Source organism: Raphanus sativus, chromosome 6, assembly GCF_000801105.2.
Source record: "Raphanus sativus cultivar WK10039 chromosome 6, ASM80110v3, whole genome shotgun sequence".
Classification (NCBI taxonomy): domain Eukaryota; kingdom Viridiplantae; phylum Streptophyta; class Magnoliopsida; order Brassicales; family Brassicaceae; genus Raphanus; species Raphanus sativus.
Window position 1 is genome coordinate 4,998,244 of NC_079516.1, and position 24,652 is coordinate 5,022,895.

The following is a 24,652-nucleotide window of genomic DNA, read 5'->3' on the forward strand; positions in this document are numbered from 1 at the left end:
TCTCGGGTGGATTTGACCCTGATTTCCTTTGTAAATATCATCACTTCTGTTGGCTTATTAGTATTTCACTCATTTTTCGATTTAAATTTAATTGTAAAATGAAATCTCGTTATATCAAGGATATCATGGCTTTGAATTTTTCTTCCACGGGCATTGGAGACGATTTCTCCTTAGTCTAGTCTCACCTAGTGGACTCGGAAACTCGGTCAACAACGAATCTTTCCCAGACGACGACGACTTAGATGGCGAGTTCGATGATCCAGAGGATGTTCAAGCAAGGCACGAAGATCGTAGGCGTTGGTCTCAATTACGCTTCACACGCCAAAGAACTTGGCAACGCACTCCCGAAGGTAGTACACACACTTTGTTGCAATCTTCACTTCCTCTTCTTTGATCTTGATTTCTTGTTACTTTTGTCTGTTTGTGATCCGACTGGAAGTAGGATCCGATTGTGTTCTTGAAGCCAACATCTTCGTATTTAGAAAACGGTGGAACGATAGAGATCCCTCATCCTCTGGATTCACTTCACCACGAGGTTGAACTCGCTGTAGTGATTGGACACAAGGCTAGAGATGTCCCTGAACGGTTAGCCATGGATTACATCGGAGGTACTTTAAACACACAAACACATTTGTCTGCATTAAGGTTCTTGATGGTTATAAAAGTATGTGATGATTCTTGTGTTTGTAGGTTTGGTATGTATAGTTGTTTGTGACATTGTTCTTCATCTTAGTATCTATTTATATCATTACTAATGTGTATATATGTTATCATTTTGGTAGGATATGCGCTTGCTCTTGATATGACTGCTAAGGAATACCACGCTACTGCCATGGTACAAACAGCTTATGTGATTCTTTACTTAGTTATCATACATCGTTTTATCATGAGGGTTGTTTAAACTATCGTTTTCTCTAGGCATCTGGTCTGCCATGTACACTTGCTAAAGCACAGGATACCTTCACTCCCATCAGCTCTGTTGTAAGTCATTATCTGGAACTTGTTACCCATATGTACAGAACAAACATAACCTATTACTATTAGCTTAACTAATAGCAAACAGTTTGGCGTCTAATCTTGAGTTTTGTTTCCTTTGTTGGGTTTAAGCTACCAAAGGCAATGGTGGTCGATCCAAATAACCTGGAACTCTGGCTAAAGGTTTGGTTCTTCTACTCTGTTGTCACTATGAAGTGATGTTTAATCCCTTTTTATATGATTCCAATCTCTGTGATAGGTTGATGATGAGATAAGACAAAAAGGTTGGACAAAGGACATGATCTACAAGGTCCCATATCTCATCAGCTACATAAGTTCTGTAATGACCCTTTTCAGAGGAGATGTCATCTTGACAGGTAATAATAGATGGAACCCAACACTTGTAACATCGGAGTCAGTGTTTGATTTCACTGTATCTGAGAACCGAGAACATTCAGGATAGTATTGTGAAGAAAGTTGGTGAATTATGTATGTGTAGGTACACCAGAAGGTATTGGACCTGTAAAGATTGGTCAGAAGATAAACGCTGGAATCACCGGTCTTTCTGAAGTTCAGTTCGATGTCGGTAGGCGTGTAAGGCCATTGTTGAGCTCCTAGTGTTTGTTTGTGAATCTTTTACAGTGATTTGTTATTGTATAATCTTCAGTGATAGAGCATTCAACTTGATTTCTTCTCTGGCTATTGATCATGTCTTGTTAACTTGTTGATCACTAAGAATGATGTATATCAATATTCTTTAATCAAAGTATAAACAGTACACCAAGAAATGGATTCATCAACTAAAGGTCTTACAACTACTTTGGAGTTTGGAAGAAGATTGGTTGGTCAAAAGAGCCTTAATATCTACCTATCACAGGTAAACTTTTTTAATCAATCAAATATTTAGAGTTTTGTGGTACTCAGACATCAGTATTTTAACAGCAAAAAAAAAAGTATAATACGGAATTTAGAACTCAAAATTCCAAATAATACGATTTAGTATCAATTATGCAAAGTAGTAAAAAATTACAGAAACTTTAGTATAAATATTTATAAGATATTTTCATAAAATAAAAATAGAATTTTTAGACATGAGTTCTCACAACCTTAAATTGAAATTATTGAATTGTTGTAGTTGATAAAAAAAAAATTGTTGTAAAATGATGATGTAATAAATCTCATTTGTAATAAAATAATAAATAGTATTAAATTTGAAAAGAAAAAAAGAAAAAGAAAAATTTAGACGCCTCTCTTCCCACTAGGGAGTTAGGTTTATCGTCTTCTTCCAGCTTTCTCCCTCTCCCTCAGAGAACGATTTAACTGTAGGGTTTAGGGTTTTACAGCGAAATGACTTCTGAGTCATAGCTAGTGAATGCGTAGTTCCATTGCGAAAAGGTTCCTTCTTCTTCCTCTTCATAAACATCGCCTGCATACAGGAGCTCCTCCCTCCACTAGACTCTGCGCTTCACGAGCTTTCTCCAATCACCGACAAACTCTGAGAACCGATCTCAACAATCTCCACAATCTCAACGAAGCTCTCGATCTATTCACTCGAATGTCTCTCTCCCGCCCCCTCCCTTCCCTCGGCGATTTCACCAGACTCCTCACCGCAATCGCCGCAATGGAGGACGACGAAGAAGACAGAAACGACGTCGTGATCTCCCTCTTCGACCAAATGCGAAACCTCGGAGTCTCCCCTCTTCTCTACACCTGCAACATCGTAATCAACTCTCTATCCAAATCCTCTCTCCCTCACCACACTCCCTTCGCCTTTCTCGGCAAAATGACCAAGCTCGGGTTCGAACCCGACGTCTTCACCTTCACTTCTCTCCTCACCGGCCTCTGTTACAGGAACAGACTCGACGATGCAGTAGCTTTGTTTGTTAAGATGGTGGAGATCGGGTGTTGTTGTAAGCCTAACGTCGTTACCTACACCACTCTGATCCACTGCCTTTGCAAGAACAGACACGTGGATCACGCGCTTGACCTTTTTAACCAGATGGAAACTAACGGTGTTAGAGCGAATGTTGTTACTTTTAACGCTTTAGTAACAGGACTTTGCGATTGTGGTAGATGGGGAGACTTAGCTCTGCTTCTGAGAGAGATGATTGAGAGGAGAGTTAGACCGAACGTGGTCACTTTCACTGCGTTGATCGACGCGTTTGCGAAAGCTGGGAAGGTTTTAGATGCTGTGGAACTGTTCCAGGGGATGTCTGTAGAACCTAATGTGGTCACTTACAACTCGCTAATCAACGGGTTTTGCAAGCACGGTCGGTTAGATGAGGGTATGAAGATGTTGGATTTGATGGAGAGGAAGGGCTGTGTCCCGGATATGGTGACTTATACTACTCTCATACATGGATTCTGCAAGTCCAAGAGGGTAGAGGACGGCGTGAGGCTCTTTAACGAGATGTCTCTGAAAGGATTAGCTGCCAACACGGTCACTTACACGGTCTTTATCCAGGGTTATTGTCTAGTGGGCAAACCCGATGTTGCGCAAGAAGTGTTTAACCAGATGGGTTCTTCTCGCGATATCAGGACCTACAACGTTCTGCTAGATGGGCTGTGTTGTAACGGGAAGGTGGAGAAGGCGTTGATGATATTTGAGGAGATGCGGGAGAGAGAAATGGATGTTAGTATTGTTACGTATACTATTGTTATTCAAGGGATGTGCAAGGTTGGTAAGGTGGAAGATGCTTTTGATTTGTTTTGTAGCCTTTTCTCCAAGGGGATGAGGCCTAATGTTGTGACGTACACTGCAATGATAACGGGGTTTTGTAGGCGAGGGCTAATTCATGAAGCTGATGCGTTGTTTAGGAAAATGAAAGAAGATGGGTTCTTACCAAATGAGCGTGTGTCTTGAGTAGGTGACATCGGGAGTTGAACTCATGAGGAGTTAGAGATACTTTGATGCTTTTGATCTCAAGCATATGTGATGGTACAGTTGCAGTTTGGGGAGAGGACACACAGCTAATAGCATATTACAGGTTACAAACTCATTGCTTCAGGATAATGTATGTTGTATTGGTTATAGTTAAATAGTAAACCTCCAATATTGTTGTGGATTTGTAACTTTGCAGGTGCAATTAAGATTTTGCCATACCTTCGTCAGCTACATGAGTTCTGTAATGATTCATGTACAAGGAGATGGCATCTGGACAGTTTTTTTTTTTCCCTTGAAGACTGGTAATTTCTATCTTTAAGATTATGCATTGAAGCAGACTTGTACATTGGAGTATTGAAGTGGAATAGTATTCTTAAGAAATATAATCAATTTATAGATAGATAGTCTGAGAATGTATGTGTGTAGGACATGTAAAGATTGGTCAAGAAGCTTGTTGAGCTTTGTGTCTTATGAATCTCTACTTGTGTAAAGGGATCTAGATTTTGTGAAGAAATTATCTGATTTAAACCAAAAAAAACCCGGTTTGATCCCAATTTCTTAATAATGTGGCTTTAATATGCTAAGAAATCTCTGTTCTTTCATCAAATCTATGATTTAGCCATAAAAGGGAGGTATATATTTATTTTTCTAATAAAAAAGGAATATTTTTGGTGAATATAATTATGAATACAATTATTAGCGTTTTTCCTTGAATTTGAGTTTGTTTGTAACTTTGTACAAACTAAGTATTGATGAAACAAAATAAATAAATAAATCACAAAAGGAAGTCAATTTCGCAGTCATCTGTCTCATGAAACTCTCTCTCACGACAGTATAAAAACACGAACTGTCTTCACACTTCTTCCTTCGCTATTTAACTCTCTCTCTCTCTCTCTCTCTCTCGGAAGCTCTCAGTTGCGGCCAGAATCATGAACTCCGACGAGCATAACCCGATGGAAAACTGGCCCGGGGAAGACATCTCTGACTCTCAGACCTACGACGCGAACGTCAGACTCACGCTACTCGCCATTGTAACCCTCTCCACCTTAGGCATAATAATGGCCTTCTCCTATCTCTACGATCGCTACTCCAGGAGTCGTCACCACGCTCGCCATAACCACCAACGCCGCCGCACAATGTTTCTCTTTGCCGCCGATCCTTCTCCTCCCGCTTCCGTAACCCCTTCAACCGGCCTCGATCCCGCCGTCTTGAAATCTCTCCCCGTTTTCGCTTTCTCCGCCGCGAAGGATCCGATCGAATGCGCCGTTTGTCTCTCGGAGTTCGAGGAGGGCGAGACGGGTCGGGTTTTGCCCGGTTGTAAACACGCGTTTCACGTTGAGTGTATTGATATGTGGTTTCATTCTCACTCGACTTGTCCTCTCTGCCGCTCCCTCGTTGAGCTTCCTCCCGCGGCGACGATGACGACGGTGGAGGAGAAGGGAGTCACGGTCATCATGATTTCTCGTGAACCGGTATCGGGTCGGATATAAAGCGGGGAGGAGAAGAACTTAAGTGATTTCCGCCACGTGGATGTTTTTAGTGGTGTTGATCATTGATATATTAACATAAAGGATAACCATGATTTGTAGTTTCTTTGTTTTTTGGACAACAAGAGATGCACTGATGTATAGCATTTTTATTGCTAAGAAATCAAATTAAATATATTAACAATTCAGTTGCAACTCACTGATCAACGGGTTCTGCATTTACGGTTTCGCCTATATGAAGCTATGAGAATGTTTTATTTCATGGAGACTTACCAAATGTTTAGTGACTTATACTACCTCTCATGCATGGATTTTGCAAGTCCAAGAGGGCAGATGACGGTGTGAGGCTCTTTAACGAGATGTCCCAGAAAGGATTGGCTGCCAACGCAGTCACTTACACCGTTTTTATCCAGGGTTATTGTCTAGTGTGCAAACCCAATGTTGCACAAGAAGTGTTCAACCATATGGGTTCTCACAATGAGCCTCGCCTCCCGATATCAGGACCTACAACGTTCTGCTAGATGGTCTGTGTTATAACCGGAAAGTAGAGAAAGCACTGATGAAATTTGAGTACATGCGGAAGAGAAAAATGGATGTTAGTATTGTAACATACACTACAATGATACAGTACAAGGTTGGTGGAAGATGCTTTTGATTTAATTTGTAGCTTTTTCTCCAAGGGAATGAAGCCTAATGTTACAATGATATCGGGATTTTGTAGGCGAGGCCTAATTCATGAAGCTGATGCGTTGTTTAGGAGAATGAAAGAAGATGGGTTCTTACAAAACGAGCGTAGGTGAGAGAATCATGAGGAGTTGGAGATACTTTGATCTCAGAGCATATGATGGCGCAGTTGCAGTTAGGGGCAGAGTATACACGGGTTACTTAGAAACTGATATTGCTTCAGGGTGATGTATGTTTAGTGGATAAACTAATATTAAATCTATGGTATTGTTGTGGATTGTAACTTTTCAGGTGCAATATAATTAAGTTTTGCTATACCTCGTCAGCTACATAAGTTGTGTAATGATTTATGTCCAAGGACATGTCTTCTTGACAGGCATTTTTTTTTTGCGTTGAAGACTTGTTTCTATCTTCAAGATACTGCATTGAAGCAGAGTTGTACATTGGCGTATTGAACTGGAATAGTATTCTCTAGAAATAGAATCAATGTATAGATAGATAGTCGAGAAGGTATATGTGTATAGAACTTATAAAGATTGGTCAAGAAGCTTGTTGAGCTTTGTGTCTTATGAATCTTTATTTGTCTAAGGGGATTTTAGATTTTGTGAAGAAATCCTTTTGGACTTCACTGAATGTTAATCTACATCAAGAGGGGATACGATAAAATGAATTATCCGATTTAAACCAAACTAAACCCGGTTCATTCATAATTCTTTTTCTTTAATGCTGATTAATGTATATGATAAAAAAATAAGAACAATTACATAAATGATATTACATCCAACAATTCTATGTGTTTTATTAGGATTCATGTTTAGGTGCATCAGTTTGAACTTTTTCTTAAGCTTGTTTTCCAATATTATGCATAATTTTTTATTTTTCAGATTCGAAATTCATTCGTAATGTAGAAACATTAATAAACTATTAGTCAAACAAATAAATTAGATGGACTTCCAGGTCCTAGTTTCCTTATAATGTAACATTAAAAATGATAAGAAATCTATAATTTAGTCATAGAAGGATTTATAAAATTATTTATTTTAATAAAATAGTATATTTTTGGTGAAGATAAGAATACAGTTATTTCGTCAAAAAGAAGATGAAATTTTATTTGGAATTTTGGCAAAAGGGAGTGTTTTTGTAGTATTTTCCCTTGAATTTGAGTACCTCTAAATTAAATATCGAAGTAACAAAAGGAAAAAAAAGTACAAATGGTCAAAGAGAACATTTACGTGTCAACTGTGACGCCATCTTTCTCATGAACCTTTTTTACGTCATGATAATGTACTATAAAAACCACACTTCTTGTTCCTTCACATGTTCTCTGAATCTCTCATTCGCCGTCAGAATCATGCTGGCCATCGAGCATGACATATTCACGACAATCTCCATTGCATTCTCCCTCTTATTCCTCATATATTTCACCATCCACTCTCTTTGCGATCTCTGGTGTCTCCGCCGTTCTAGGAGTCACCACATTCGCCGTACAATGTTTTTCTTCGCCGCCACCGATCCTTCTCCTGCTTCTTGTGGCCTCGATCCCGCCGTCTTGAAATCTCTCCCCGTTTTCACTTTCTCCGACGCGACGCACAAGAACCCGATCGAATGCGCCGTTTGTCTCTCGGAGTTCGAGGAGGGCGAGACGGGTCGGGTTTTGCCCGGTTGTAAACACGCTTTTCACGTTGAGTGTATTGATATGTGGTTTCACTCTCATTCGACTTGTCCTCTTTGTCGCTCTCTCGTCGAGATTGCGACGATGGTGGAGGAGGAGGAGGAGGAGCAAATCGTGATCGCGATTTCTCATGGACCGGTTTCTGCAACTGAACCGGACTCGACCTCAGGGACTGGATCTTCTTTTGCTGGAGCTCCGTCTCAGTCGCGGTCGTCAAGCTGCCAGATAGTGATGAACGAGTCTGATATTGAGCGGGGAAGAGAAGAGATTAAATGACTTCTGCTACGTGGATGTTCCTTAGTGGTCTTGATTGTTGATATTTATTTACAGCGAATATAAACAATATTTAGATCATTTTCATTGCTAAAATATATTAACAATTCAATATCAAAACTTTAATATAGTTATTTATATAACTAGTTTTAAATTTTAAAAAGGACGGAATCATTTAGAAAATAGTACTCAAATAGACAAATGGGATAAGAATTTTGTTTCTATTGTTCTAATATAATTTATTTCTAGTTATTTCTATTTTTTTCTCCATTTCTACAAAAACTTTATATAATACTAATTCAACGATTGACAGTCTGTTCGTTAATTTGAAAATGGCGTAATTTTTTTTATTGATTTTACAATCACTATATGAGATTTTTTTTGTATTTTAGCTTTATTCAACTATCGCAAATCTGTTTTTGCTAGATCATAATTTTTTTTAACTATTTCAGGTCAAATGGGTTTAGTTTTTTTTGATGTGTGAGCATAAAAATAAATACAATTTAATAATGTAGGTAATTTAATCAATTCTCTAAATTTTGGACGTATAGTGAAATCTAAATATTACAAAATCGTAGTATAAACTTCACGTAAGTTTATTTGAATTATCCAGTTTAAACCAAAACCAATTTAAAATTATTTATTTGAATAGCAAGGTATATTTTTGGTGAAGATAAAAATACAGTTGGTCAAACGGAAGGTGATATTTTGTTTGGAATTTTGGCAAAACAGAGTATTTTTGTAGCATTTTCCCTTGAATTTGAGTATATCCAAATTAAATAGGGAGAATTACCAATTGTGACTCAAAACTTGGAGTCAAACCCAAAAGAGTACCCCAACTTGGGTCAAAGGCAAAAGTAACTTAAAAGGCTATTGAAATTACAACTATCTCCTTGTGAACAAACAAAAAAACGGATTTTTTTTACGTTTCTACCCCTCGCAAGTCGTCTGTAAACAGACGACTTGAAAATAAGTCGTCCAGACGACTTTAAGTTAAGTCGTCTGGACAGTTATTCTTAAACATAATTTAAAAATTTTGTAGAAAATATTTTGATAAGTGAAAAATTGGAATTATGTAATTAACATATGTCTTAAGAGATATAAATTAATATATAACAAATTTCAATTGTTTTCAGCCCAGATGAGTGAAAGTAGTGAGTCATGATATTCTTTAGTTTATGTTTCATCAACATATGTTGTAGTATTGTATGTGTTCTTAGGGTTAGATTTTGGAAAGCATTAAAACCGTTTTTGAAAATTTTTAAAATTACCTAGGCGTGTTCGTTTCTGTGTATAGTAAACACTATTGAAGTATAATTTGATTTTATAACGTGGTTAGTAAGTTAATTTAGTCATTTTAGTTTAGGGGTTCATTTTAGGGTATTGGACGACTTAATATTTAGTCTTCTGTTCCCAGACGACTAAATATTAGGTCGTCTGATGTACATTATCAGCCAGAATAAGTCGTCTAAACCGGACCAAACCTTAAAGTTTACCAATGTACTTTTAAAGCTAACCGGATTATTTACCCAATATATAAGGTGATTTTTTTTTTTTTTTTTTTCATTTTCCGCGAACAGAAACCCTAACAGTTCTCTCTCACCGGCGATATCAAAGGCGATTCGAATTCCCACTATTTCCGAACAACCATCGTTCTCAACGTCGGCTATCTATCTCACTTCATTCTCACCGTTGTCGCCGCAGCTTCTTCTAACCCTAGCGCCGCCGATTCCTCTAAACCCTAGCGCCCCCGCTTCCACTATTTCCGAACAAACCGTCGCCCTCGCCACCGTGCTCACCAACGTTCTCACCGCCGCTTACTCTAAACACTAGCTAGCACCGCCGTTTCTTCTAAACCCTAGCGCCGCCGCTTCTTCTAAACCCTAGCGCCGCCGCTTCTTCTCTGTAAACCGTAGCGCCGTTTCTCTGTAAACCCTAACGCCGGTAAGTCATCAAACTCGTGGAAAAGATGAACATAAAACGTTGTCTCTTTCAATTTACTCATTCTCACCGTTTCACGTTTATTTTTTCAGATCTATAACCACAATGACGAGTACTCGAACTCCTTCTGCGACTAATCAGGTCCGCTTGAAATTTTTCTACTGGAAGACTTGTAAGTAAGTCGTCTGGAAAGTCTTCAACCTGGACGACTTAGTACGTCCATTTGGAAGACTTTCCAGACGACTTAAATATAAGTCGTCAACTAAGTCGTCCAGTTGGACGACTTTCTAGACGACTTATATTTAAGTCGTCTACTAAGTCGTCTGGAGTAACAATTAAGGCGTGATTGATTTAGCTTGTGTTCTGACTTCTATTGTTGTCTTTGATTATTTTGCAGACAAAAAGGATGGATATTCCAGAACTCCCCCGTAGGTTATACACATTAGGGGAAGAGCCAGAACCCCACAATAGCATTTCGTATCATACGGATAACACGAAGTTGCATACTGCTCTTAGGGAAGCTCTCACTGATGCTGAATTTGAAGAGCTCAAGGAGTCGAGATTGGGAGTTTTCATCAAGTTCAAGGAGCAGGGATTTGGTTGGGCTTCAAGGCTGGTTCACCACTTGCTCGGTTTAAAGCTGGACATTAAGAAGAAGTACGAGATGTGGTGTCTCGTTGGTCCAGAACCTGCGAGGTTTTCACTGTTAGAGTTTGAAAACATCACTGGTCTAAACTGCGACTACATCGAGGACCTTGAGACACCAGAATGTGAAGTTACCCCACAGATGGTTTCTTTCTGGGAGATGATGGGAGTTCATCGGGAAGCTGGGCCAAGTACTGATCAGATAATAGCAGCACTGAAGAGATGCGGGGATTGGTCCAGGGAAGATCGCAAGCGACTCGCGTACCTTTCCATCTTCACTGGATTCATTGAAGGGAAAAAGTTCTCAAGCGCTACACGAGCTACTCTCGCAAGGCTAGTGATGGATTTAGAAAGGTTTGAGAATTATCCATGGGGGAGAGTCGCGTTTAAGGTGCTGATGGACTCTTTGTGGAACAAAGATATTACTGGCTGTTACACCGTGGATGGCTTTATACAAGTTCTTCAGGTCTGGGCGTACGAAGCTATTCGGGATTGGGTGCTAGTATTGGTCTACCCAGAGCAAACAGTCCGTCTCCACCGATTCTGGCTTACGACGGCAGCAGAGGCCGCAGATTCATGAAAGCTGCTATCTTGAGTCAGGTACCTTTCCATCTTCACTTAATTAAGTCGTCCGGAAGGTCTTCCAGCTGGACGACTTAGTAGACGACTTATTATAAGTCGTCTGGAAGGTCTTCCAGCTGGACGACTTAGTAGACGACTTATTATAAGTCGTCTGGAAGGTCTTCCAGCTGGACGACTTAGTAGACGACTTATTATAAGTCGTCTGGAAGGTCTTCCAGCTGGACGACTTAGTAGACGACTTATTATAAGTCGTCTGGAAGGTCTTCCAGCTGGACGACTTAGTAGACGACTTATTATAAGTCGTCTGGAAGGTCGTCCAGCTGGACGACTTAGTAGACGACTTATAATAAGTCGTCTGGAAGGTCGTCCAGCTGGACGACTTAGTTGACGACTTATAATTAAGTCGTCTATTTAGTTATTTTGTTTCAAATATCTAACTCGATTCTTCTTCTATTTACTGCAGACCCGCGTGATCAACTTTGTTGAGAAGGACATTAGTGAAATGTGGCCAAATGGGACTCTGAGGTTGATGACGTGCCCGCGGAGAACATCATTAAAGTGATGTATGATCGGAGACCGTGGAAGGTTTTCCAGCTGGACGACTTACAAATAAGTCGTCTGGAAGGTTTTCGAGCTGGAAAACCTTCCAGACGACTTATTTGTAAGTCGTCCAGCTGGAAAACCTTCCAGACGACTTATTTGTAAGTCGTCTGGAAGGTTCTAACTGTATTATTTTATATGCAGCATATAGATGCTTGGATGAATGTGCTGAGGCAGAGGTATAAGGAGAACCCACAATGTTTCCGGAGCGAGCGAATGTGCTTCCTGGATCACAACTTTACCCAGTCTTGGAGAGAACAGTATCTGGTCTTCAAAACATCGTCGTCTGATCACAATGGTTTAGGAAAAATGCTACCTAGTGGGGCGGCGAGTTTGTATGACGGATCAATGCCTTCATTTTGCCAATCAAACAAGAAGTGGGGGAGGACATTGATGATATCTATGCGCCACTGAACTTGGACAACAAACATTGGGTGGCTATTTGGATATCGATCCCTAAGAGGCACATAGTCGTCTGGGACAGCATACCTTCAACTACCATACCAGAAAGATGGGATGAGATAATGGAGCCTTTTCTCGAGATGGTCCCTTATCTGATTGTGGAGTGCGGAGACCAGATGCATGGGTTGGAGCGATACACTTATGAGAGACTCCTCAAAGATGTACCCACGGCCAACAATGGTGATTGTGGCGTGTACGCTGCAAAGTACATTGAATGTCATGCTCTTGGGGTCCCCTTAGCCCTAAAGACTTTGCTAGGTCCAATGCGAAGACTATGAGGGATACTATGGCTTTGGCTATATGGACGGAGCTTGTTGATCAGCATCTGAAAGATAATGAGGATGGTGGTATGTTTGTAGGCATGTATGATTAGATACACAAATCAATTTGTATAGATTTTTTTAACTTGTATAGATTTTTTAACTTGTATAGATTTTTTAACTTGTATAGATACACAAATCAATTTGTATATTTGAACTATTTGTATACACAAATCTATTTGTATATTTGAACTATTTGTTTACACAAATCTATTTGTATGTTTGTGGGCATGTATGATTTATTTGATTTTCTAACTTGTATAGATTTTCTAACTTACAAATAAGTCGTCTGGAAGGTTTTCCAGCTGGACGACTTACAAATAAGTCGTCTGGAAGGTTTTCCAGCTGGACGACTTACAAATAAGTCGTCTGGAAGGTTTTCCAGCTGGACGACTTACAAATAAGTCGTCTGGAAGGTTTTCCAGCTGGACGACTTACAAATAAGTCGTCTGGAAGGTTTCCCAGCTGGACGACTTACAAATAAGTCGTCTGGAAGGTTTTCCAGCTGGACGACTTACAAAAATACACTTGAAGGGATAGTAGAAGGTAGTCTAAACACTGGACGACTTAAATACACTGGACGACTTAAATACACTGGACGACTTCGTAAAAGGTCGTCTAAAAAAATACACTTGAAGGGATAGTAGAAGGTAGTCTAATACACTGGACGACTTCGTAGAAGGTAGACGAAACACTGGACGACTTAGAAATTAGTCGTCTGGACGGGTAATCAAGACTGGACGACTTATATTTAGGTCGTCTGGACAACTAGTCAACTGGTTGTGTACATTGTGGTTTCGTATGGCCAGTTTCCTTGCAGTTTGAGCATCTCCGTGCCCTGTGTTTCTTCCTGGGTTTGTGTCCCCTCATCCTAGATAGCTCCAACCAAGATTGCCATCTTGATTTCTTCTGTCTCCCCGGACCACGCTTTACGTTTGGAGGAAAGCATTCTCGTTCCTCAATATGTTGTGACACGATAGGATATATATTCTCTGAGTATCCTGCATACAGATGATTCTTTGAGTAAAGTGGACATACAAGTGTGTCGATATGCACACCAGCATGTGTTCCAGCTGCTATAGCATGAGAGCAAGGTATTTTCTCCACTCCATAGACACCACAACCACACTTTACATGTTCCAAATCAACCGCACAGTCCATTTTGCCACCTTTGACAAAGAAACGCCATCCATCAATTGGTTCGACCGTCATCGTATCCGCTATCTCTGATCGAACAGCAAGCAAGTATTCAACACCCCGGCTATGTACAGTTGGGAGACTCAAAGCATCTTGTCTCCTTTTCCAATACCATTTTCCTAACTTCTGCCTTATGAACTCCAGCAGGAACGGAATCGGAAATCCTCTTGCTCGCTTCAGTGCGGAATTAATAGATTCAGCGATGTTGCTTGTTTTTATGTTGAACCTGTTCCCCTTACAATAAACCCTTGACCATAGCTTGGCGTCGGCCTTCTCCAAATACGTTGCAAGTTCCGGGTTTGCACTCCGTATCTCAGCCATGTACCGGTTAAAATCGTGAACCGTGTGCGCATAAGCAGCCCCTTTCACCAAGTACATGAGATGTTTCCCTTAAACTTTTTGACAATGTTATCTTGAAGGTGATAATAACATATTCCTCGGGTTGCCCAAGGAAACACCTTCTCACACGCACTTTTAATGGCCGCGTGCCGGTCAGAGACTATCACCAGAGGCTTGTCATGAGATATACAACTAGCCAATTTTGTGAAAACCATTCCCAAGAAGGTTCATCTTCAGCATCCACGATCCCAAAGCCAATGGGAATATCTGAAAATTGCCATCTTGTGCGGCTGCAACTAACATAACACCTCCATACTTTCCACTTAGGTGAGTTCCATCCACCACAATGACCCTTCTCTGATACTTAAAACCTTTGATAGAAGCTCCAAAAGAGAGAAATAGATACTTAAATCTTTTCTCAGAATCAAGTTCTATAGCCGTGATAGAATCAGGATTTGCAATGGAGATTTGCTCGAGATATGAAGGCAGACGCGAATACCCTTCTTCTGCTGATCCTCTCACCAATTTCTGTGCATATAACAGTGCTCTGTATGAAGTGGTGTAATCAAGCGTCATGCCAAACATGTTCTTCATTGCATCAGTGATATGCTGTGGAGTTATCCCATCAATGATCCCAACACGATCAATGAAAAGACTACCAACATACTTTGGAGTACAGTGTCTCCGCTGAGCGATTCGGTCTCCAATTGAGCATAAATGTTTTTCCACATACTTTGTTACCCAAAACGTGTTTGACCCATGTTTCACACTCGCTCTGATCTTCCATCCACAACCGCTAACCCGACATATTGCCACAAGGAGAGTTTTTGTTGATTTGTATATTCTGAAAGAAAACCTACCCCTCACTGCTGTCAACCGCAGCTCTGAAAGCAGTGCATCCTTGCTAACAAAACTCTGGTTGACATAGATGCTGGTACAATCCGATTTTCCTCCTTCAATAGCATTTGTCTTAGCATATGTCTTTTCAATTTCTTCAAAACAAATATTATCATCATCTTCCTCGTCCTCATCTAGAACCTTTCCATAAAGACTGTAATCCCCACCATTCTGATCCGTTTCACCAACAATAGTGTTATCAGCATCCTCCTCCCCATTTTCCTCCTCCCCATTTTCCTCCTCCCCATCTTGATTTTCATCTTCAACAGACTCATTATCACCAACATCTTCAAAACATTCATCAGCCTCATCATTATCACCAACATCTTCTTCCCATTCACCAGCTTCATCATTATCACCAACATCTTCTTCCCATTCACCAGCTTCATCATTATCACCAGCTTCTTCTCTTTTCTCTGAAACCGTTTCCACCTTGCTGCGGCTTGATACACAAAGACATACTCTATGCGTTTTGAGTATCTCGAGCAAGTTTCGAACTTGTCTATCACTTGTAACATGAATGGGAGGACTGCTTGGAGTCATCATCATTTCTGCTGGTAATGAGTAGCTAATCTCCACAGTCACTGATCTCATGTCCAGGTTATAATCTTCTTGAGCCATTGCAACAAGTTCAGCATGTGTTGAATCTTCATTCAATAAAAACAATCTTGCTCCTTTGAGATCATCAACCACAAAATCCCAACGGAAATCTCTCAACAACCATTCTCCATACACTGCATGTAACTTAAAAATCATCTGCAAATATTCAAAATAAAACACATTAGTAAACATAGAGAAAATGAAGAAGTTCAACAAACATTATCGCAGACGACTTAGATTTAAGTCGTCCAGAAGACTTAAAGGTAAGTCGTCTAAAGAGGTCACTTTTGCAATTGAAAATTAAAAGGGACGACTTAATTCTAAGTCGTCCGGCTTTGTTTGTTAAAAAAAAAAATTCAGACGACTTATATATAAGTCGTCTACGAAAAACGGGCTAGTTTTGCATTTGACCGAATCGTGTCAGATCTTTGACTATTTCTGGACGACTTATAAATCAGTCGTCTCTGGAAAGTAAAAATTTCAATATTTTATTCAAACTAGACGACTTACACGTAAGTCGTCCCAGGTTAGTTTTGTAATTGAAAAATAAAACTTGAAATTTAACTTTCTCCAGACGACTTAACTAAAAGTCGTCCAGCTAGACGACTTAATTTAAGGTCGTCCGGGATAAGCAAGGTTTGGACGACTTAATTGGGAAAAATTCTGGACGACTTTGCTTTCCCCGGACGACTTTAAATTAAGTCTTCTGACGGGACGACTTTATATTATGTCGTCTGGTAAAAATTAAATTATGAAGTTTTATTTTTCAACTACAAAACTAACCTAAGACGACTTACACGTAAGTCGTCTAGTTTAATAAAATATTGAAATTTTAACTTTCCGAGAGACGACTGAATTATAAGTCGTCCAGAAATAGTCAAAGATCTGACACGATTCGGTCAAATGCAAAACTAGCCTGTTTCTCGTAGACGACTTATATATAAGTCGTCTGGACTGTTTTTTTTCACCAAACAAAGCTGGACGACTTAGTTTAAGTCGTCCGTTTGACCAGAAGACTCATCAGTAAGTCTTCTACATACAGATGACTTACTTGTAAGTCTTCTACGCGAACAGATTTTGAAAAAAATTCAAATTCGTACCTTCAACTAGGTGAGATGACTTTGTTTGCACACAGGGTCTTCTCCAACCACCCAGAACCTCAAACGAAAGCAACCGTAAGTCAAAACGAAAGAAATATGGCTCCAAACAATTTTGAATCAAAAGCTTCAGTTTTTTGGATGAATATGGAGAGAAAGTGAAAGAAATGTTGTTTTTAGTTCATAACAATTGAAACAGAGAGAGTGTAAAGAGATTTACGTGCATTAAAGGGCATTAAAAGCTCCAAACAGTTCGTACAAGGTTGTTCCCACTATTCATGGCAGTGGCAATATTGTAAATACTTGAAGAAAATGAGGTTGAGACAGTAAAGAAGCCATTTTCGAAAAAAAAAAAAAAAAAGGGTTAATGGCATTTTCGTAGATAAAATGCAGATGTGGGGTTAAAAACTCAAAAAAAAAATGAGTCAAAAGAAAAGGTTAGTTTTCTGTTTGAATTCAAGTTTTGAGTCACTTTTGCAATAACCCCAATTAAATATTGATGGAACAAAAGGAAAAAAAAGTGCAAATGGTCAATGAGAAAATCTTCACCTGTCAACTTTGACGTCATCTTTCTCATGATGAGTCATGAACCTCTCTTGACTCTCATGATAATAGTACTCTAAAAACCACACTTCTTATCTGAATCTCTCTCATTGGCCATCAGAATCATGCACTCCGACGAGGAGCATGACCCGTTCATAACAGTCTTTGTTGCAATCATCTTCTTATTCTTCATTTATGTCACCCTCTACTCTCTTTACGATCTCTGCTGTCTCCGCCGTTCTAGGAGTAATCACATCCGCAGTAGCCGCAGCCTCAGCCCTGCAATGGTTTTCGTCCCCATCGATCCTTCTCATATCCCCTCGCGCGGCGGCCTCGATCCCGCCGTCGTTAAATCTCTCCCCGTTTTCACTTTCTCCGGCGCGGCGGAGGATCCGATCGATTGCGCCGTTTGTCTCTCCGAGTTCGAGGAGGGAGAGTCGGGTCGGGTTTTGCCCGGTTGCGAACACGCTTTTCACGTGGAATGTATCGATATGTGGTTTCACTCTCACTCCACTTGTCCTCTCTGCCGCTCTCTCGTCGAGCCTCTCGTCGACCAAACCGTGATCGCGATTTCTCCTGAACCGGTTTCTGAAACTGAACCGGCGGTTGAGATGTCGAGAAGGAGTTTCAGAGAGTTGGAAGATGGTTTTTTGACAGGGGATTCGTTGGCGAATCATCACTCGTTGCCGTTGCCGCCGAGGAGTCGTAGGATGTTATCTTTTACTCGGATGTTGAGCAGAGATCGAAGAAGTGCACCGTCTTCTTTTGCCGGAGCTCCGCATCAATCGTCGCCGAGCTGCGGGATAGTGATGAACGAATTGGATATTGAGCGGGGAGGAGAAGAGATTAAAAGTGATTTCCGTCACGTGGAGTTTTCTTGATTATTATTGATTATTGTATTTCAGGTAGATTTTTATAATTTTTTTTTCTAATACTTATTTGGAACAAGGGGCAGGGTGTATCCATGTTTGTTCAAAATTCGATTTAGAATCGACTGGATCAGCCAATATGTATAAAAAGTTTATTTATTTGGAACATAACTCATTTTAGGCTCTGGTTAATATAATATATGGAGTGTATGTATTTTGTTGTCTAGTATTTAGAATATTTAACTAAATTTGACCAACAAACATATACAAAGAAAATGACCAAAATTATTTCGTTAAAAAGGTCTTTTCAAGAAGATACATTTTTTAATTCAAACTTTTTTTTATCTTTTTTGAATTTTGTTTTTAAAATCATAAACTACATCTTAAACCATTTTCTCTTAAATCTAAACACTAACTATAGATTAGTTAATCTTAAGGGAATATGTGGTATTTTACCTCTTTTATTAAATATTTTTGTCATTTTAAACTTTGTTTACTATATTTATAATAAAATCTTTTTGTGCTGTATCTTAAAGAATTTCTCTTTACATTTTGCAGCTCATTTCTTAAACTAATTATAATTCGAAAACTAATTCGGTTGAAGTTGGTACAATTTTGAGTTACAAGTTGAAATGGATCGAACAAGGCATCTAAATGTATCCAAAAGCAATGCGTTAAAAGATCCTCAAAAGTGGAATTTTCATAGTTATTACAACATACACTAATACTACTACTTCAGACAAGGCCTTCATCATAAATTACATAACAGACACTTACAAGAGTTTCCTAACTGTCTGATAGAAATACCCACACACCTAAACTACATTCTACATTTCTAATCTGTTCACACACAATATCACTAGCCTTCCTCAGCTTCCCACAGAGCTTTTAACTGAAGAAACTTCACTTCCCTCGCCTACTACTGCCACCTCATCAGATCGACCTTTTCCTCTCTTCTTGCCGTTAGGTTTGCATCTTGCCCCCACGCTGTTGATCTTCAGCGAAACTTTCCTCCTCTGGCTAGAGACAGAAGACGACGTTGTTGTGTTTGCCTTCTTCGGTGGTGGTGACTCGTGAGTTTTCCCTTTGGCTACTGGAGACTTAGCTCGTTTCCTAGGTAAATCCATTCCTCTTTTCTCAGTCTCTCTGTTACCATCGTTAAGCAACCGTACGCTGAAAGGATTAGCCGCTGTGTAGCAAACTGGCTCGCCTACCGAATTGCCAGGTTTCTCGAGATCAACCTCTCCATTGTTCACCTGAATCAACATTAAATATATCAAATGATGGTTTCTTGTTCTTTTAAGGTGAACATACAGAAACTTACTAACTGGAGAAGTGCAGAGAAAGCTCGAGCTACATCGTGCTTTTCTTGATCTTTCATGAGATCGGTAAAGGCCTCCACGTGTCCACTCTCTTCAACAGTTAGCTTATTGAGAATCCTTTCACCGTATTCTCGAATGTCAAAAGGAGGGTGTAGCTCCTAATCATATATATAATAAACACATCAGAATCTCTCTCTTGACTTCAAACACAGAAACTATAGGAAGAAAGAGATTTTATTACTTGCTCTTCTAGGTTTTGCTCGATTTTCTGTTTCCACGATGAAACCCTAGCAGCCAGATCCGTTTGCTTCTCATTTTTAGCTATGTTTGCAAGAAGAGCATCCTACAAAAATATATACAAAAGAACATTTTCAGCTTTTTTTTTTCTCAGTCTTGTTAGTACATTGTTGACATAGGATTGATTACCAGGTGAGAGCGGCAAAGATCTTCCAAGCTTTCTTGACAATGTGAGTCCTCTTCGTTTCCAAATCCATCGTAGTTTGTGAAACCACCATCATCATTCTGCATGAATTTTCAGATTAAAGCGGATAAGGGTTGCATATAATGTCAATCAAACTAGTGAACTAACTACTCACCATAACGGGACCATCTTCATCCATGAACGCAGGCTCATGATCATCACCAAAATCATGGGAGTCGCTGCCGCCATCATGGTTGTTATCTTTAACGCCGTCCTTGTCATTGCCGTTAGCATCAGTAGTAGGTAGGTTTCCTCCGTTAACAAGCAATGCTCGAAGCTGAAACCAAAAACTTATCAGTTTTTGTTGTTGTCTGCATTACTTATCACAGGTAAAAGGTTTAGAGCAAACAAAGACCTTCTCGTAACAGGGAATGTCTTGTGGTTCTCTGCGGCGCTTCTCCCAAACTCCGGTGAGCTCTGTACTGATGGGACCGTTGGGTCTGGCAAGAGGATACATGGAAGTGATATGGTCTTTGGTAAGGCTCCCTCCAAACTTTCTCAAATTTTTCACTGCTCAAGAAATATAAAAAAAGTAAAACATGAGGTTAGAAGAAGTTAAGGTAACATGAATCAAGAAAACAATATTCATCTACCAACCTTTTTTGAAAGGCTTCACTTTCAACTTCCCTGGTTCGTAGGGATTCAACGGCTTCCATGGATCATCTTCATCATCATCAGCATCTGTATCACACAAATCCATGGCTCCTCCTCCATGGTCATCATTATCCATGTCAAAACCATGATCATCATCTCCAAAAACAGGAGGAGGAGGAGGGGAAGACCCTTGGTCACAGTTCTGAGCATCTTGAACCTTGGTGCCCTGATTCGTTCCCAAAGATGATCTACGGCCACTACCTCCTCCAGAACGTCCTACTGGTGAGTGAAAACTTCTACGACCTGAGCTGCCTCTGCGAGAACTTGTCTTTCCTTTACTACTGGCATTGCTACCACCTAAAAATTCATTCACCGCTACAGCATCACAAGGGTCTAATAGAATAAAGTCTCGGTAGAGATGTGTAGTTGCTAACTGCAAGACGAAGGAAAGTTAACAAAAACGGAGTTTAAACCCATAAGCTATTTCTATTCTAAGGGATGGAAGAATAATGCTATATACCAGATAGGATTCCAATTCTCCTCCGTCACCACTAGTATCCAAACAGTCACCTTCAAGAACAACTAGATTTGCTGGAGGCTTGACAAACTGACTCGGACATGAATCTGCGCCACCCGAGTTGTCCAAGCTATTCTTTGCATCAACTAACACTATCTAGGGTTAGAAATCAGTCTCTTTTGAGTGAACTTAAAAAATTTAAGAACTTGAACTACCTGGGATGTCATCCACATTCCAGAAGAGGTCATTTTCTTCTTCATCAACCAGACGAGAGGAGCTCTCCTCAGCCTCGTTTGATGTACCTTTGGACTCTTCTTGCTCTCTGCTTATTAAAAAAAAAATAGCAAAGAACAATTGAATCAATCAGAGAACATTTCTTAACTCATTAATCTGTAGCCGTTTGTTAGATTTAGATACTATCATTTACTCAAATAATTGCAAAACGAGGCTGAGAGGCAAATAAAATCACTCTCTAAAAGGCATTTTAGATATGCAGCCACTTTTATAGATTCACTTCATTTATGAGCACACAAAAAACAAACTCTCAGAGTTAGCCCCTAAACACTAAGACGTTTAGAGTATCTAACAAAAAGGAGGAACCTTTGGTTGGATAGAAACTCCAAAGTACGTAAGACCAAGTTGTACAAGTACTCCACTTTCTTGCTGTAAACCTGGACCGAACCCTGAAGCAGCAAAGCAGCTTACATACCCATCACCACAACAAACAAACACATCAAAATCCAATCTTTCGTTGACCCATATAAATCAAATTGGTACCTTCGGCGAAATTGACAGGCGAGTCTTCTTCTTCGTTTCCGGTGAGTTCGCCGGAGCAGATTTTGAGGAGGTACTCCTCTAGCTTCTCCGACAAATCGACTTCCCAATTCGCGACCAAATCTCTCTCCGGCTGTACCCTATGAATCCTCTCGACGCCGTGGCTCGTCATTTTCTGTACGCGAGATTGGGATAGTTCAGTTCATTAACCCTAGAAACAGTGGATTGGGGAATTTAAATGAGAAACTTCCACATGAATCAGAGGCTTTCTTTCAGATGAAACTTTCTAGGAGGGTAAGGGAGGTAAGGAATTAAACACAAGAGTTCAACTCAGGAACAGTGAGAGACTGAAGAGATTTGAGAGAGAGAGATAAGAGTTTGGGAGAAGAGAGAGAGAGAGAGAACGAAATATTTTGACTTCTCAAGATTTTTTTCCCGCTTTGCATTAGAGTTGGAAACTGTGTGTTGTGGGCCTTATTCATTTGGGCTTTGTCCGTCTATTATCAGGCTCATATTTATAAAATTCAGGAATATATATATATATTTAACAACATACTTCATATGGATTTGTATCAGTGGGCCCGTAACATATTCAACAAGCCTAATTGGAGGAACTGTAAATTAAGAACGAAACATACATTCCATCAATAGCTTTCTTTGCCAGCCGCGCATTTCTTTCACGATTGATAACTCCCAAAGAGCATAATGGTAACAATGACATTTTTGAGTTTACGAAAACTCTATGTTGGAGTTGTGAGTTTCAGCATTTTTGTAGGCGATCTCGTCTTTGTTTATTTGTAATATCTACGTTCTTTATTTTGCTTTTATACGGGCATACCCATTTCTGGAAGTTTGTTACATGTGTAAGTGAAAAAATAAAACTTGTTATTTTTATATGGTGCTTAATCAATTGTGTCTGATTATCAAGATACACTGTTCTTGTTCGATTTTTTTTCTAATCAAGCTACACTAGTTAGACTCATTGGTCAGTGTTATAGAACCAGACCGACCCAATAGTTGAACCAGGATCGACAATAAAACCAATTGTATAGTCGGGCGAGATTATAATTGGTTCGGTATTGGACCTGTCACTTAGCTGGATTAAGTTTCAAAGGCGCTATTAAACTAAATAAAAACTATTACTTAAAAAAAACTATTACAATCATCAAAGTTTGTAAACCAACCATACGAATAAAAAGTTAGTTTATATTTACAAAGTTTTATATTGAATATTTATTTATATTTTAGGTATGTATCAAATTTACTACCGTTATTTTTAAATTTGTATATTAAACTAATCAGATTTGACCCAATTGAACTATATTGGCTTCGTGTATGTATGTTTAAAGATTTGATCATACTCTGTGAGGATATCTATCCGTACAGAGTTTTGCTCTCGTGATCGGTTCTTTTGCAAGAGAGAGAGTCCGCACGAAGATTGAAAGATCGAGGGAGATAAACAAATCCGAGATTCTCTAAAGAGAGTTTTAAGGTATTTAATCTCATCAAGCTCGGGTGCAAGAGTAGGCTAAGGCCAACACATTTTCATGCGCGGACTCTCCGTTTATGCAATCTTTTTTTGGTATTCTGTGAGAGCCTTATATATCTTCTGAAGAGACGACCCTACTTTCGTAATGACGGATATAAACTAGACTTTCCAATAGGGCTATGGGGTAACACAAAACTTTGGAGAGATGCAAACTTTTAGAATGTTAAACCAACGAGACAATATGTCTTTTTAGTTTGGGATTAAACAAAAATGCAATACGACTTTATTGTGCTTGGACATTTTCTGGGTGTTTGTCACAAGTCTCTAGACAGTTAGCAACTAAGTATCTAAAAGGTAAGCATACTTTCGAAATGACAAATAAAAAACTTAAGACTGAAGTGCGATGTTTAAACAAAACAATCAGGATAAACAAGAGATAACACAATACCAAGTAGTTTTATTTATTTTACAATCGAAACACCCTTTTCTCGCTTGATCTCCCAGCTTATCCTTCTTCAAATGTTTTTTTTTTTTTTTTTTTTTTTTTTCCTTCTTCAAATGTTCCTTTCAATACTTTAGAATAAAACCCAAGTCAAGGTAAAACCAAAACTCATAGCTAAGTAAATTAGTTGGGACTCAAAAGAGGTCAAGTCTGGTTTGAGGACTACGTAAGCCGTGGCTATGCTCCTTCCTTTTCATAAGACGCCATTCCATGTCTTCGATAAGCAGTACGTCCATCTCCTGCCAGTGGAAATCAGTGTTAGAGATTTTACAAATACCAACTTTGAGATGAGACTGGATGAATTGTAACATATATATACCTTTGATCGACCCAAGGGCAAGTTTTCACGGATAGTACGATCCACACCGTTTTTACTAGCATAACTGTCCCACTCCTGCTTGATAACACATATACAATAATAAGAAAATGGCATAATGACACAAGCAGCAGCGCACAGAGAGAGAGAAAGAGATGCTTACACCATACTCATGTTCTACACTCTTGAGATGGGCGGTGAAATCTTCAAAGGTTTTGACAGCAACAAAGCATACTTCGCAAGCAAAGGGAAATTCATCATTGTACTTGCCCTGACTAAAAACAAGGCTCGTTGTTGTTGTTGTTGTCTCCTGTCCATCATCAAAGACTAAGGCATCCCAATCCCACTGTTTAGAAAAGGAACGTGGAAAGGGTGTGGCTGCTAGGTCACGCTGAGGAGGATATGCAAGAAGAATTCTGTATCCAGCATCTTCAAGATCGGAAAGTTGAGAAGCCATCCATCCGATTCGCTCATGCTCATCTATGATCATCATAGTACACGGAGGAGGATTCGCATCGGCCCACTCATCCAAATCATATGTATAGACTGCGCGAGGGAAAGCTGAATCTAAACCCTAATCCATGAAAAAA

General features: G+C 39.5%; 7 protein-coding genes across 9 annotated transcripts; 5 read left to right on the forward strand and 2 right to left on the reverse strand.

Annotated features, from left to right (window-relative positions):
* The first annotated feature begins 129 nt into the window (after positions 1 to 129).
* Positions 130 to 1,763, forward strand: LOC108809187 (probable acylpyruvase FAHD2, mitochondrial). Its single transcript, XM_018581322.2, has 7 exons — positions 130 to 350; positions 443 to 608; positions 783 to 835; positions 919 to 981; positions 1,108 to 1,158; positions 1,235 to 1,352; positions 1,475 to 1,763. Exons 1-7 carry the CDS (start codon positions 243 to 245, stop codon positions 1,591 to 1,593), a joined length of 678 nt encoding a protein of 225 aa, XP_018436824.1. The 5' UTR covers positions 130 to 242; the 3' UTR covers positions 1,594 to 1,763.
* A 145-nt stretch (positions 1,764 to 1,908) lies between these two features.
* On the forward strand, positions 1,909 to 4,447 carry LOC130496914 (putative pentatricopeptide repeat-containing protein At3g16710, mitochondrial). Of its 2 annotated transcripts, none has more exons than XM_056989596.1 (2): positions 1,909 to 3,652; positions 3,757 to 3,909. In XM_056989596.1, exons 1-2 carry the CDS (start codon positions 2,348 to 2,350, stop codon positions 3,772 to 3,774), a joined length of 1,323 nt encoding a protein of 440 aa, XP_056845576.1. In that variant the 5' UTR covers positions 1,909 to 2,347; the 3' UTR covers positions 3,775 to 3,909. The 2 variants fall into 2 exon arrangements, with proteins under 2 accessions (XP_056845576.1, XP_056845575.1); XM_056989595.1 differs by adding an exon at positions 4,056 to 4,447 and having other exon boundaries at positions 2,121 to 3,962.
* A 73-nt stretch (positions 4,448 to 4,520) lies between these two features.
* LOC130496918 (RING-H2 finger protein ATL2-like) lies at positions 4,521 to 5,561 on the forward strand. Its single transcript, XM_056989601.1, has one exon. The coding sequence runs from the start codon at positions 4,789 to 4,791 to the stop codon at positions 5,347 to 5,349; it is 561 nt and encodes a 186-aa protein (XP_056845581.1). The 5' UTR covers positions 4,521 to 4,788; the 3' UTR covers positions 5,350 to 5,561.
* Positions 5,562 to 7,381: 1,820 nt separating this feature from the next.
* LOC130496917 (RING-H2 finger protein ATL2-like) lies at positions 7,382 to 7,978 on the forward strand. Its single transcript, XM_056989600.1, has one exon. It carries the CDS (start codon positions 7,382 to 7,384, stop codon positions 7,976 to 7,978), a length of 597 nt encoding a protein of 198 aa, XP_056845580.1.
* Positions 7,979 to 17,217: 9,239 nt separating this feature from the next.
* On the forward strand, positions 17,218 to 18,239 carry LOC130496916 (RING-H2 finger protein ATL2-like). Its single transcript, XM_056989599.1, has one exon. The coding sequence runs from the start codon at positions 17,324 to 17,326 to the stop codon at positions 18,077 to 18,079; it is 756 nt and encodes a 251-aa protein (XP_056845579.1). The 5' UTR covers positions 17,218 to 17,323; the 3' UTR covers positions 18,080 to 18,239.
* Positions 18,240 to 18,722: 483 nt separating this feature from the next.
* Positions 18,723 to 22,160, reverse strand: LOC108805922 (condensin-2 complex subunit H2). 2 transcript variants are annotated; one of them, XM_018577914.2, is made up of 11 exons: positions 21,759 to 22,160; positions 21,582 to 21,681; positions 21,197 to 21,303; positions 20,985 to 21,127; positions 20,468 to 20,897; positions 20,226 to 20,380; positions 19,986 to 20,147; positions 19,816 to 19,911; positions 19,631 to 19,732; positions 19,392 to 19,547; positions 18,723 to 19,323 (listed from the first exon to the last, which is right to left on the reverse strand). In XM_018577914.2, exons 1-11 carry the CDS (start codon positions 21,925 to 21,927, stop codon positions 18,937 to 18,939), a joined length of 2,007 nt encoding a protein of 668 aa, XP_018433416.1. In that variant the 5' UTR covers positions 21,928 to 22,160; the 3' UTR covers positions 18,723 to 18,936. The 2 variants fall into 2 exon arrangements, with proteins under 2 accessions (XP_018433416.1, XP_018433415.1); XM_018577913.2 differs by having other exon boundaries at positions 20,985 to 21,133.
* A 1,634-nt stretch (positions 22,161 to 23,794) lies between these two features.
* On the reverse strand, positions 23,795 to 24,611 carry LOC130495942 (uncharacterized). The gene is made up of 3 exons (XM_056987597.1): positions 24,226 to 24,611; positions 24,066 to 24,140; positions 23,795 to 23,985 (listed from the first exon to the last, which is right to left on the reverse strand). Exons 1-3 carry the CDS (start codon positions 24,553 to 24,555, stop codon positions 23,881 to 23,883), a joined length of 510 nt encoding a protein of 169 aa, XP_056843577.1. The 5' UTR covers positions 24,556 to 24,611; the 3' UTR covers positions 23,795 to 23,880.
* Between the last annotated feature and the right edge of the window lie 41 nt (positions 24,612 to 24,652).

Excerpts from the sequence above, each read along its gene's own strand:
- LOC130496917 (XM_056989600.1), top strand. The coding sequence starts at position 7,382 with ATGCTGGCCATCGAGCATGACATATTCACGACAATCTCCATTGCATTC.
- LOC130496918 (XM_056989601.1), top strand. The coding sequence starts at position 4,789 with ATGAACTCCGACGAGCATAACCCGATGGAAAACTGGCCCGGGGAAGAC.
- LOC130495942 (XM_056987597.1), bottom strand. The coding sequence starts at position 24,555 with ATGATGATCATAGATGAGCATGAGCGAATCGGATGGATGGCTTCTCAA. Across the intron at positions 24,141-24,225 it reads GTGTAGAACATGAGTATGGT|GAGTGGGACAGTTATGCTAG; the intron begins GTAAGCATCTCT and ends GTTATCAAGCAG. Across the intron at positions 23,986-24,065 it reads TGCCCTTGGGTCGATCAAAG|GAGATGGACGTACTGCTTAT; the intron begins GTATATATATGT and ends TTCCACTGGCAG.
- LOC130496914 (XM_056989595.1), top strand. The coding sequence starts at position 2,348 with ATGCGTAGTTCCATTGCGAAAAGGTTCCTTCTTCTTCCTCTTCATAAA.
- LOC130496916 (XM_056989599.1), top strand. The coding sequence starts at position 17,324 with ATGCACTCCGACGAGGAGCATGACCCGTTCATAACAGTCTTTGTTGCA.
- LOC108809187 (XM_018581322.2), top strand. The coding sequence starts at position 243 with ATGGCGAGTTCGATGATCCAGAGGATGTTCAAGCAAGGCACGAAGATC. Across the intron at positions 351-442 it reads TTGGCAACGCACTCCCGAAG|GATCCGATTGTGTTCTTGAA; the intron begins GTAGTACACACA and ends GACTGGAAGTAG. Across the intron at positions 1,353-1,474 it reads AGGAGATGTCATCTTGACAG|GTACACCAGAAGGTATTGGA; the intron begins GTAATAATAGAT and ends ATGTATGTGTAG.
- LOC108805922 (XM_018577913.2), bottom strand. The coding sequence starts at position 21,927 with ATGACGAGCCACGGCGTCGAGAGGATTCATAGGGTACAGCCGGAGAGA. Across the intron at positions 21,134-21,196 it reads GAATGTGGATGACATCCCAG|TGTTAGTTGATGCAAAGAAT; the intron begins GTAGTTCAAGTT and ends AACCCTAGATAG. Across the intron at positions 20,148-20,225 it reads ACATTCCCTGTTACGAGAAG|CTTCGAGCATTGCTTGTTAA; the intron begins GTCTTTGTTTGC and ends TTTTGGTTTCAG.